This window comes from Anticarsia gemmatalis, chromosome 26 (assembly GCF_050436995.1).
Source record: "Anticarsia gemmatalis isolate Benzon Research Colony breed Stoneville strain chromosome 26, ilAntGemm2 primary, whole genome shotgun sequence".
Classification (NCBI taxonomy): Eukaryota; Metazoa; Arthropoda; class Insecta; order Lepidoptera; family Erebidae; genus Anticarsia; species Anticarsia gemmatalis.
Genome location: NC_134770.1, coordinates 7940184 through 7953945, shown reverse-complemented (window position 1 = coordinate 7953945; position 13762 = coordinate 7940184). Strand labels below are relative to the sequence as shown.

Sequence of the window (13762 nt, the reverse complement as noted above, 5' to 3'; positions counted from 1 at the left end):
TCTGAACGATAGAATTATTATATCAACTACAAAACTAATTTTTAGGTCATAATAAAATTTCACTTCGGCAAATTGTTAAAAAATGTTTTGAACTCTATGATACAAATAAAAATACTGTATTATAATAACATTATTATATATTCACATGATAATTGCACAAAAGATACAAATATAACCAATACAATACATTTTAACAAATAAATACAAAAAATATTCTTATAATTATCAATCACAATATACATCTTTGCCCAACAGTGGGCATGAAAACCAAACAAAGATAATATTGCCCAGCTGTAAGGTTAATTTAACGTCAATTCCATTTTGCCCAATAGTGGGGAAACAATTTTTGTATTACTTATTATCACTCACATTACTTAATAATAAAACAATTTTTGCCCAGCAGTGGGACAGTATTATATCTATCTAAGTGAAAATGATTAATTATCTTATGAACTATGCCCAATGATGGGATTGGACAAGATATTTTTAGAATGGCATTTTTGTTATAGTATTGTTTGGTACAGTGTAGTTTAGGTAGATATTTGGATGGGTGACCATTTAGAACATTAAATAAGTACCATTTTAAAACCACTATCACTAAAATCGACGGTTAAGTTTTTTGGGACTTTCATAAAAATCAAATACACTCAGGGAACTTTTTAAGAGGAATTTCAATGGGTCAAGTTATGCTGTGCGGCTAGTCGCTTCTGAAATCGCATAGTATACCTAGTTCTCGGAGTAAAATAAGTATTTATCAAATACGAAGTCGTTTCGTTATAATTAAAATTTAATTCTAATGAATGAAACATTTTAAAATTGCTAAATCATTTAGAACGAACTTTTCATCGGTTTAGTAGTTTTCTTTTTTCGTTAAATAGCTTTAGCCTAGCAAAATACTCCGTTAGTGTTTCACTATCGTTACTACACTGTACCTTAGTTATTTACACACTGTTTAAACCACATTGCTGGTGAAGATCTCTATCCAGTAGCCGTCAGGGTCCTGGATGAAGGCCAGACCCTTCATCTTGCCGTCGTTCGGACGCTTTATGAACTTCACTCCTTGTTGCTCGAATCTGAAATATTAATGTGAAATTATTGATACACCTAGCAAATGTAGATAAATCTATTTATTTTAAACTTTATATAGAAAGTTGTATATAGGCGGACTTAATGCTTAATGCATTTTCTACCAATTTACCTAAGATGCACAAATGAAGTAGGTGTTTAAAAAAGAAGGGAGAGATAGTTGAGAAGCATAGAGCTTACAAATAAATACTTGACTTCTAAAAATATTCTTACAGTGTATTCGTGATCAACTATAGCATAGAAATGGCTAAAATTTACTTTTGGTGTTATTGATTGATATTTGTCTTGTTTAAATAATAGTTTATTAAAGTTCTAAATAGTAAGCAATCGCTTGCTGCTCGTACAACGTTTCATAACGCCATCTTCAGTGACATTTTGGAACCACATGTCATTGCGTAATACAAACGCTACCAGCTTACTACTACTTTCAATAGATGGCGCTATTCTAAAAACAGAATAGTCTAAGTATGTCTCGTAAAGAAACACATAGGTTAAATACACCTACAATTTACGCAATTAAACTATTAAACTTACCGTGCACAAGCCTCATCAACGTTGCGCACTAATATACCGATGTGACCGAAGCCCCGCGGGTCTGAGTTGCCATTGTGGTAGCTACAGTCGTCGCTCTCTGTGCCCCAGTTACTGCGAAAATTGATAATTTTGTGATTAGTATAGAAGTTTTTACTATAATTTATACTTGATATGGTGTAAGAAAGAGACAGACTTTTTTACTCATATTTTAGTCTTTTTTATTTATCAGACAAAAGCAAAGTTTTTAACAATAAAACATTCATAGCAATATTCTACTCTGCCTCAACTGGAAATCCATAACTTTTTATTCCCAAGGGTCCCTATCAATAGTTGTTGTATATTGCTTAATAATATTTTCGAGAATCTCTTATCTCAAGCAAAGCCTAATTTAAGAACTTAAACCGTGTTCACACACTACCAAGTAATCTAATATTACATACATACATGTAGGCAGAGGTCAGAGGTGTATGAAATACCTACAAATCCCCATTCACAATGTTAGTCCCATATAATAGGGAGCGAGCCTATAGACATAGCCATGTTAAAGTTATATAATAAACCATCAAAAAGCTATAATTTCAATATTTACTCACTAAGTCAGCTCCAAAGTAGCTTTCCTGGTCATAGCCCAGGCAGTCCTGGTGGCCTCATCAGACGGTATCTCTCCAGCATTCTCATAACCCATGAAGAACAGTGAGAACTTCATGTCGGGGAAGTGGAGCTGCTTGAGTAGAGTCATGCCGAGGACTCCGGTGTAGAACGGTATGGACTTGCGAGGGTCTTTGATACGGTACATCGTTTGTTGGAACATGAAGTCCTGGAAAGAGAAAGTTTAATATTAATTTCTGAAAATGATATTTAACTTAGTATTCTTGTTCTAGAATCAGTGATAAAGGTTTATTTGATACTCAGTGCATTTGACATTCCTTAACAACAGATATTTACAATGAATTTGTCTATTATAACAAGGAAACACTTTTTGGAGATCTACAAATCAAATGAAACCCATTATCTATAAGCCCATTGACCTGTACAGCATGGGAACACGCATACAGCAAGAGGTCATTTTAACAAATAAATAAAGTTTCGTTATATTAACTGAAAGAACAATGAATCTTAATAATAATAACCAGCATTAGTCTTTGAAGATACTAAAGAGAGTCATAGTTCTAAAAATGCTGCATTTAGTTATGTCTTAATAACCTCTAATTAATACATAAAAAGTTGTGTAACAATGGTTACATAACACATTAATTTGGACAATCAGTTAATGTCATAGGGCATTGATAATGAAATGTAATTACAAATTGATGGACTTTAAATGATAATTAAACTAATGATTCTGTGTTACATATTCTTTAGCATTTAATTGAGGCCAGCAGGTATTTACTTTGTATTATTTTTATATGGAAGGAGCTATACCTAATACTATGAATATTTAACCACAATATTAATAAAATCTGAATCAGATTGAACAGTTCTGTCCTGTTTGTCCACTTGGGTCAAAGGCCAAAAGTATAACTATAACCAAACAACAAAATTGTATTACAGATCACATGAATATCAGTTTAAATGAAAATGTTGGTGCCTAGTTCCCTGGAACAAACGTTTTGTACTTTCAGTACCATTTCAGTCCCATGTAATAGTGGGCAAGCCTATTGCCATTCAATGGTAAAAGTTTGGTACCAATTTACAACTAGAGTATGGTGCCTACATCAAAATTGAGTAGCACTTTGCCCAACCAGGAAGTTGAAGCCGAGACTGCATGGTTACCAGTTACATACACTACCGACCACACCAAAGAGGCAATTATCATTATATAATTTAAGTATTAATTAAAGAGTTTATAACAAACAACCTTATCTACTACAATAGATGATTAGTTATCAGCTATTAAAAACATGAAAACATACCTATGACTGACATATATTTCTTATCAGAATATAAGTAGCAATCAGCATTTTTATTACATAGTGTTCGACAAAGATTTGGTTTGCTTTAAATGTTAAATTTATGTACTTTTCTTCACTTAATATTATAAATAGTTAAAGGTTTATTTGATATCCTTATTTTGAAAATGAAATTGTTTGTAGACATTTATGATAGACCTTACAATTACTGATTTAACCACTAGCTCGGAAAGGGGGAAGGATAGCCCTATAAGAATAGTTTAGTTTTGTGGTAGCTTATGACTAAGAATTAATTTAAAATAAGTTCACAGTCATGCTTAGTATACCTACATGATTTTTAAAAAGCTTTATACTATGAAAACTTTGAAGTGTGAAAGAATTACTAAGGCAACAAAACCTTGGGAATTTTAAATGTTACTCCATTAATAAAGCAGTAATATGGATTTTATAAAGCCGGCACATTAATTATTTATACACTACTAATGCCTTTGAAAACTTTGGATTATAACTGTATGAAATGCTTCGATAAATGACAATATTACTCACCCTGGTGGAAGGATCAGGTGTTTGACATAAAGCCTCAATTTCTTGAGGAGAAATCCCTTCCTGGCTCGCCATGATTCTGTTTAGAAAAACAAAAATGATTTACCAATGTAACCTCTAAACACCGAACTGTAAATAAAGTGAAAAGAATAGGACTGACTATATCTTATTTGTTAAATAGAATAAAATATTAATTAAATCACACTGTAACTTACGTGGTTACAATAAAACGATGAGCGAAAACTTTAAAAAATGTTGAATAGAAGTTTTGTAATCTTTGCTCAGAACGTTTTGACGTCTGTCAAATATACAGTCCCACAGACACAGACTGAATGCTGTTGGAACGCGAACGGAACGACACTAATGAACTTGTAAATATTATATTATTGTTAAGAATTCAATTAATATGCCAATTACAATTTGTTAATCGCCCAAATATTGATAAAAATTAACATACAACATCCATTATTTCAATTTATTCTTAGATTGTTTTTGCTGAACTCGTAATTCTGTGTTTCGTTATATGCAGAATAGTTAAATGCTAAGCAAATGTATTTTGGAGAATAAAATGCAAATTAAAATATAACTATACTATTTATTGACTAGTTTTAACTTATTTACAGTTATTTATTTCGTAGATAATACTTTTCATATAAATATCGAAGTTCTTCAATCCATGCAATATCTCTTTCAACAGATGTTTTTGTACAATCGTACGCCGAAACCATTCTCACACTTTTGTCATCAACAAAAATATCTCCGACAACACTCAAATACTCTCCCTCTGCGAAATTAATAGGCTTTTTCGACATACGGTCCAACAAAGTAGACATAATGGTTACGTTGTCATTGCCTGATCTCGTTGCTACAGAAAACCCATAATATAAATCTTTCAAAATGGCGGGTGATGTATTTGTATTACTCTTCGTGCTATCATAATAAATTTGAACAGATCCCGTAGCGTCGGAGAGCTCCATATTCGTTGTGGTGTCTGATGTATTGTAGATAGATGTAATTACGCCGTGTATCATTACATTCTTGAATGTCATTCCGAATAATTCATAGATGTATTTGTTGTCTGATGTTTTGGCGCGAAATATGTCTTGAATGTGCAATTTTAGAGGACATTGTTGGAAATTTTCCATTGTATTGTCACTCATTCACGTACCTTTATTGTTTTAGCATGTATTATTGATAGCACAAGTTCACACAATAGAAATAAAAAAGTTTTATATTGTTGTTTGTTTACAAAACTTAAAGTTTGACATAAGGAATTTGACCGTTTGACGTCGTTATGACATTTATAAATTCGTTTAAAAATAGACCCCTAAATTATTTTGTTATATCTTCAAAATCGTATTGAAAGTTGAAATGGATGCTAGTAGTAATTGAGTTATAAATTAATATCAATGTATTATTTACTAATTTCATTATAATAACTGACTTTTATTCGATGTTTTAACAGTTAAGCATACAAGATAAAAAAGTATAAAAAATACGTTCTCCGGTTAATCCATCTTAATCCATCCTAGATTAAAGCAGTCTTTAACTATATAGCCTAGGTATTCACGTGTAGGTTGGAAGCATAGCTGGCAAAATTCCAAAAGCCTGAGACCTAAGCCACGTCCGGTGTAAGATTAACTATCTATTTATTGTGTCATTAGGATCATCTCGTTACTGCGGGATAACCTAATTCATAGTATAACATGGCAACTCCGCCTGTGTTTAAAAAAACAGACAAATTTCGTACAAATTAGTTCACTCGATTTCCCTTGATTAATATTTTGATGTTTTTAACCGGCTTCAAAAAAGGAGAGAGCATCTTAATTCGACGTGTGGTACCTATAATAATCTTAGTTAGCGTATAGTTCCAGATCTGATAGAGAGATCTCTTTTATGAGAATAAGAAAGTTTATCCTTTTCTTTTTTGTTGGTCAGGCATTCGTCTTTTTGATACTTAGCATTACTCCAAGAACACTCTACTTAAAAACTTTCAGGCATGCAATGCTGGATATGTTCACGATGTTTCCTTTACCGTTAAAACAAGATTCAATTCGAATTTTAACAAAACGACATTTCATAAGAATTTCTCAATGAAAATAGGACACAAAATACAACGTCGAAAGGAATTGCAACGAATAAGTAGTTTCAATTCAAAATGGCTGGCATTCCAGAAAATGTCGGAAGAGAACCACACGCGCGCTTGTTGCCAATAAAACGTCATGACATCAAATGCCAATTAAATCGGATGCCATCTCTCCTCGCTTTTGTTTTAATTGGCTACAGTGAAAATATGAGGAGAACGAGAGCAAAAGGATAATCAAAGTCGTATCGATTTGATTCGAATGTATACGACGGAAATGTAAGAATGTTGCCGGATTTATTGCTGAGAATTGCGTGTTTTTGTATCGGTTTGCGTTTTGTGAAGGTTCTGGGAATTTGTTTTATTTAAATGGTTGTTTTTGGCTGCGAATTCTCGCTTTAAAATGAAATTGAATGGTTTATTGTTAAATGTTTGTTTTACAACCCGCTATATTATGTGCATTGCCCAGCAGTGGAACAGTAATGGGTTATATTTTATTTTTTATATAATGCCTGTTATACACGATAGTATAAATAAATACATATAAAATACATTAACGATTCGCTCACCTGTGGCTGAACTCCTATTGGAAAAATGTTAAATAATACCCTAATTAATTTAGATATTTTATAGCCTCATGACGTAGAAATTCAAAAAAGAAAGCATACCAAGTCCGTAACAGTAGGTATACGTCTTATAAAAAGTTTTAGTAGTAGTTGGTTAATAGGCAAAAGTTATTCTAACTTTTAGTTTTTTTTCTGTGAGTGTGAGAGCGTGCATTCGGCAAACAGAAATATCTTCACATCAGCCGTTCCGTTTCACCCTCTAAAAGATAATACAAGAATATTGTAAGTGTTTTCTATGTTTTTCCTCCGCTTCTACTCCGAAAAAGATTTATGATAATATCGAGATTTTTCCTATAACACAACGTACCGAGGTTTCGTAAATATTCCTGAATTAGACTGACGCTGCAAGTTTTGAACGCAGATATTGTGAATTTTTGAAGATTTTTCGATTTAGGTTAAAGTTTCAAACATTTTTCTCGCTGGATCTATCTTTTTGTGAGACGACTCACATACTGACATTGAGTTGAAGTTTTTAAAGGAAATATACAATAATATACATTTTTATACTTATTTGCACTCACAAAATTCTTTTCTCGGAAGAAAGATGTCAAGCAAGCACAAAAATAAGAATGCAAAAGGTGTATCTTTTTTAAAGTCGTACTTATTTGTTGATCTCGAGAATTGATTTCGTGTAAGAATCAAACTGACGTCTCCTATTATAACAGTATACTGAAACTGCTTCTCTCATTGCATTCTCTATGTGGCCGAAACACTGCCGCGAATATACATAAAAATCTATTTAACTGTATTCTTCAAATACCTACTATGCTGTTGTTGAATCTTGAAAATTGTAGTTGAATTTAATTTGCTCATGATATTTTAAACAAGTTTAAAATCCTATCATAGATTAAATGTCTCATTTCTGCTAGCCACTCCCCAGCTTCATCTGCAAAATATCCATATAAAACTTTTTGCTTAACCCGAGCATCGAACCAAAACCTTTTACAATTCACCTGTCTAACCACAGTTCATTACCATTCTAAATAAAACAAAATGTTATTCTACAAATTCATTAAAAGCTTTAAAATGTAAAGCGAAAGTGCTTTGATTTTTTATTTTCTTTTGAAAAAACTTCTGTAGGTGTAGTAAAATTAATAGTTGGCTAAAAACAAAAGGGTTTAAAGCCATCCCCTAGGGGAGAGGGTTGTCTACGTACAAATTAATTAATTATAATGCTCACCATTCTTTTATAATACTTTGTGTAAAATATCCTTTTATTTAACTTGAAATGTTTGTATGTTTATACCTAGAAATTTCGTCTTTGTTGTATTCCGTTTGATATGTAATTAAAATGTACCTTTTATTTTGATGATAATGCAATATTAATATACCTAGAAATTTGCCAATGAACCGAATACGCCAATGAACAATAAGAAGTCTAACCGACTAAAAAAAATGAGTATCTAGCCGATCAGATTATTTAACCGATTCATGGCCAATGACTCAACAGTTGAGTCATTAAAAAACCTTTAGGAAGGCCGATGGCTCAATTGGTGAGTCAAACCAAAATTGTATAAAAACGGATATTAAAAAAAAAAAAACACTTAAACTACCATTTTTCAGATCTCATTAAACATTTCCGTGAATATCAAACCTGGCCCTTCAATTTAGAGAATATTTTTATTAGTCAGGTGTCATAAACCTTTTGTATAACTGCCGCAAAACATCTTGAATATTTTTTAAATCGGTATACAAGCATTTGTTGCATATATTTAAATAAATATATATATATTTATTTTAACTTAATTAATTTAATATATATATATATTTATTGAAACTATTTTTTTTTTCTTTTATTATCTTCGTCTTCATCAGAGTCCAAAATTTCTTCAATGCTAGTATCTGAACTGTTGTTAGAAACTACATTGCAACTATTACGAGAATGAGTGAATGGACGCTTCTTTGGTACACTTTTTTGTAAAATCGATTGACTACAGCTTGGAAAACCTTGATTTTCTTTATCTTCAATTTGTTGATCATGGAAATCAGTAAACATTGCCTGGCTACATTCAGTAAAATCGTCGTAGTCCTGATTATCTACAAATAATATTACAATAATAAATAATGATTGAATACTACTAAAATGTTTACTACCTCTGCAATATTTCATTAAAACCAACAAATACTACCTTGAAACGCCATATTAACTTTTATTATCCACAAATTCGAATAGGAGAACACAGTAACACGTTTCTGGTTGTCAGACTGGCTCGAATGATGGCGAAAAGCATTAAATCATTACAAGGAGCCAATGACTCATCAGTTGAGTCATCCTTCAGGGAGGCCGATGGCTCAAATGGTGAGCCACCGACCAATGAATGGGGCCTGGCTGAAATGTTCACAAAAATGAAGGTGGCAATGAATCGGTTAACTAACTAACAAAATTACTTAATCTTTAGTTTGCACTTTAAGAATACCAGTACCTATGCAAGTATATTTCTATTTGCGCAAATTAGTTACTAATGAGAAGACCGCATTCTTTCCTCTTTAAGAATAATATCACACATACTTGTTTGAAATTTTTTATTTTCAACTTAAGCGAAAGGATTTTCTTAAGTCGGAAGACCGAATTTGTGCAAGTTTTCACTGCACCTTGAGTACCAACTTTAATTCAAAACTTTCTGTTTATCAACCACCGTAAACTACCCCATAACAGCACATCAAACGGGAGTGAAAGAGACAAAAAACAAGTACAATCAATTGATAAGTTCAATCACATTAAACTTACCAATTACATAGATCACAACTAATAACCGCAAGCATACTTAGCACTAGTGTTGTACCTCTAAAACTATAACACAAACAATACCACAGTACGTTGACAGCCCTAACCACTACCCGGCGGCAATTATGCAAACTGCGCTCGTCTGCTCGCTTATTTGTCGAGTGTTTTACCCAATAGAGGTGGGACACATCGATATTTAATTGAGACGTAATTGATTTTCGACGTGTGAAGCTGACGGTTTTTGTGTGATTTTTTCGATTGGTTTTTTGTTGTGCGATTGGAGTTTTTCGAGGTGAGTTTTATAAGAAATATAAATCTATCGATATTATGTATGTAATCGGAATTAATATTAATGTCACAATAAGATAGTACCTATTAATTAAGTATTATTGTGCAGTTAACTGTATTCTAGAAATTTATATTGTGATAAATTATTTAGTATTATAACGGTTATGGTTTATCTAAATGATAGATTTTTTCAATATCAACTTTCTCCCCTGATGAATACTGAAATCATACCAGTGCAACTTTACTTACTTATAAATTAAAAAATGTAGTACAATAACAGAAAGTTTCACGTAAACACTTAGGTCAAAAACCATATTTATTCTTAAATTTTCATAACAGATAAACTTGTATTAATACACAGTAAAAAAACATAGAAACATTAAAAATAACTTAATAAATAATTCGTTCTAAAAATAACTCACAAACAAAAAAAACAAAAAAAAAATCTATCGACAAATCCAATTAGCGTTGATCCACGTGTCCCATCACTAGCACTCTCATCATCGATGCGTCTATACCGAGGCGTCGCATCGGAATCGTCTGCTTTGCCCCGCACTATCCAGCTATCGAGTACAACCGTAGTATATACTTGTATATACGGCGCTTGTTTTACATTAAGTAGCTTATTAAATACTTAGGGCTTTGTTACCGGATTCTCTGCTTTCTTTTTTGTTAGGTAAAAGTATTTTTTTCTTACAGAGTATCATTTAGTAGCTTAAGCAAAATCAAATCGTTTATTATAGGTCAAATATTGATACTTTGATAGTCGTTAGAATTATGTGGCTTGTGCAAGCAAATATTAAATTAAATTAAATTTAACCCATTTCTGTCCCACTACTGGGCAAGGATCTCCTCCCGTAATGAGGGAGTGGTTAGGCCTTGAGTCCACCACGCTGGCCAAGTGCGGGTTGCGGACTTTGCATGCCCTCAATAAAATGCATGAAACAAATTTTAGGCATGCAAGGTTTCCTCACGATGTTTTCCTTCACCGTTGGAGCATGTGTTAATTATTTCTAATACACACATAACTTCAAAAAGTCATTTTTCTATCGGGTTCGAACCTACAACCACTTGCATACGAGGTACCACCTTATACCACTCGGCTATTGCTAAAGTGAAATTGCCAAAGTGATTTTACAACCATTTACAATTTTAAAACGATATACCTAGTTGACATTTTAATGCACGTTGCTTTAATTAATTGGCTGTTCCGAGAGCGTGTGGTTTCGTCAATCAAAACGGTTAGTGATTGTCTACCGGCCAATATGGCGGAGTTTGGTAAAAAGCCATCAACCAATTAATTAATGTATGGTGGCATTTTATCATGGGTTACGTAAATTGATAGGTTTTTTGTAACTTTTTCTCTGGTATTTTTTGTAAGTTAACTTTATAAAAATATTTCCGTAATATTTAATACATTTATTTTTGTTACACATAAAGCAACATCAGAAATACATAACTTTATAACTAGTTAATACATTATAATAGTATGATAACCATTTAACACTGGCTGGCCCTTGCGGCCCCACCTATTTATTTTTCCTAATTTTCAGTAATTATTCTCTCTATCAAAATCGTCCCATGCCTTAAAGTAAGAATGTCGAAAAGAAATAATTTATTTAGTTAAGCCATTCTGGAGATTTGCGCTTAGCAACACAGTTAAGCTTTGTTTTTTTTTTCATTTATACATATACCGATATTATTTAGATAAATACACCCAAGTTTACAATATTTTCGTCAGTTTACGCCATCGCTCTAATAGATGGCGCTGTACCTTACGACAGAATTTCACGCTACCCGCAAATCGAACCCGAGACCTCGTTATCAGCACTCAGACACAACTAAAGACCACAGAGGCACTCAACCTACGAGAAACAGTACACAATTACTTGAAAACAGTAGAAAAGCTAGTTAATATCTTAAATGGAAGGCACAATAACAGTAATTTGAAACAGTAAGTGCAGCATTACTCTAATTAACTGTTTTACGTTCATTATACTTATAATAAAGATGATTATATAGCGGCAAGTGTTTGCATACTTGCCCATCTTTGAAGTAATTAACTTTTACTCTTGTACTGCCTGAATTTTGCAGGATTTTGCTGGTTTTTAACCGACTCGAAATAATGAGGTTATCCAGTCGTCTGTAGTTTTATTAATGTTTGTTACTATATAATGTTTTGATCATGGTGGTATTTTTTTTTAACTTTTGCTTAACATGTAGTTCCATTTAATTTAAATCTAAATGTGACATAATAATATATAAATAGTTATGTTTTGTCCTTAAAATGCATAACTTTCTGTACTTAGATACATGGACGATAATTATTGTGATATTTGGGTATTGCATAGAAATCGTGTCTTTGGAAGAGTGATTATATTACAAAAACATTTTACAAAATAACACAGTTTTAGAACGACAGTCTAGACACAATATCTACCCAAGACAAATACATACAAACATAAAATCACGCCTACTCCCATAGGGGTAGGCAGAGAAAAGCATAGCAGACAGAAAGATAGACATTGATAATTTTATATAGTACTAGTGGACCCGACAGAGTACGTTGTCCTGTCTTTGACACTGCGATGGTAGCGCCGTCTGTCGGATCCAATGTAAAACATTCCAAAATCAACAACTACTAATAAATTATAAATTAATTAAAAAAACATTGTCCAGCGGACAAAATTGTGAATCTAAACCATTCTCAGATCTTCTTGAACACACACAAAAAATTTCATCAAAATCGGTCCAGTCGTTTAAGAGAAGTTCAGTGACATACACACTTATAGAAGAATTATATATGTAAAGATCTGCATGGAACATGGATCTTAGAACTATAGCTCTCTTAAAATATGATATAGGTATCCTTAGTATACAATAACAATAAAATACTGTTGTATCTCACAAGCTATGTGTTACTTATACATCATTATATTTGAACACAAAAGAACTGACAAGTAATCGGATACGGCTTTGTTTTTTTTTACCATAAATACAATCCTTTTTTTGTATACGAATTTGTCTTTTATCAAAAGATATTATATACTAATATTTTAAAGGTTCACATCACTGTACAAGCATTTAGATTTTACGCAAGTGGGGGTTTGAAATTTAATCGGTGGTTTTGAAAATTAATAAACGGCCAATGCTGATAATGTCGATACCAGCTCTTAAATATAATTTTTACTTAAAAGGAGGTCTCTATGTAAGATTTATTGTAAAAGTTGTACGAGATTACGAAATAAACATTTTTGCCTTTTTTGTTTTTTTTTTATACTGAGTCATCTAACAAATTTAGGTATTTTATTATCTACACATAAACGTACATAATAAACCATGATCTTAATGTAAGTGATTTTTGTTTATAAAAGAATAATAGGTAATTACCGAGTAATAAGAACAAAAATCAAATCATTTTATACCAAAGGAAGAAGCACAATTTGCCTTCAAATCGCTCTCCTGTAAAATTACTATAATGTCAGTTGACTCATTATACTTAGGAGGTATCAATGCATTCTCTCGCGATCCCCGGGTTCTGAGGTACATTAAGCGGTACTTTATCCATTCAATAGCGTTTAAACTCATATAAAAAAACGCTACTGAATGGATAAACTACCGTTAAAAGTACTCAGAAACCGGGGGTGAGACAGTCAGTTTGTGATCATGGAAAAGTAATCTGCCCTGCAATAAATTAATTTAGGTCAAATGTTGACAATTATGATAGTCGTTACAATTACTGAATCTACCACTAGCTTGGAAAGGGAAATATGTAACCAATCGAAGTTTAAGGCCTGGTCACTATCTATACTAAATTACAAGTCTTTCTTACTATCTATGACGCCTTCAAGACTAAAAAACGAATCCGATTTTGATTATTAGCAAAGGTATTTTTTTATAACAAAATACTATATAATTTTTATAATAAAATCAGCCCCCTAAGTGGCTTAAATAGGGGATAAATTCA

The 13762-nt window shown here is 32.2% G+C and overlaps 2 protein-coding genes across 2 annotated transcripts; both read right to left on the bottom strand.

The window, feature by feature from the left end:
• Positions 1-119: 119 nt before the first annotated feature.
• Glo1 (Glyoxalase 1) lies at positions 120-4428 on the bottom strand. The gene is made up of 5 exons (XM_076131721.1): positions 4289-4428; positions 4077-4152; positions 2214-2437; positions 1621-1731; positions 120-1073 (listed from the first exon to the last, which is right to left on the bottom strand). Exons 2-5 carry the CDS (start codon positions 4146-4148, stop codon positions 953-955), a joined length of 528 nt encoding a protein of 175 aa, XP_075987836.1. The 5' UTR covers positions 4149-4152; positions 4289-4428; the 3' UTR covers positions 120-952.
• Positions 4429-4511: 83 nt separating this feature from the next.
• On the bottom strand, positions 4512-5337 carry LOC142984249 (uncharacterized). The gene has a single exon (XM_076131720.1). The coding sequence runs from the start codon at positions 5231-5233 to the stop codon at positions 4697-4699; it is 537 nt and encodes a 178-aa protein (XP_075987835.1). The 5' UTR covers positions 5234-5337; the 3' UTR covers positions 4512-4696.
• Positions 5338-13762: the final 8425 nt, after the last annotated feature.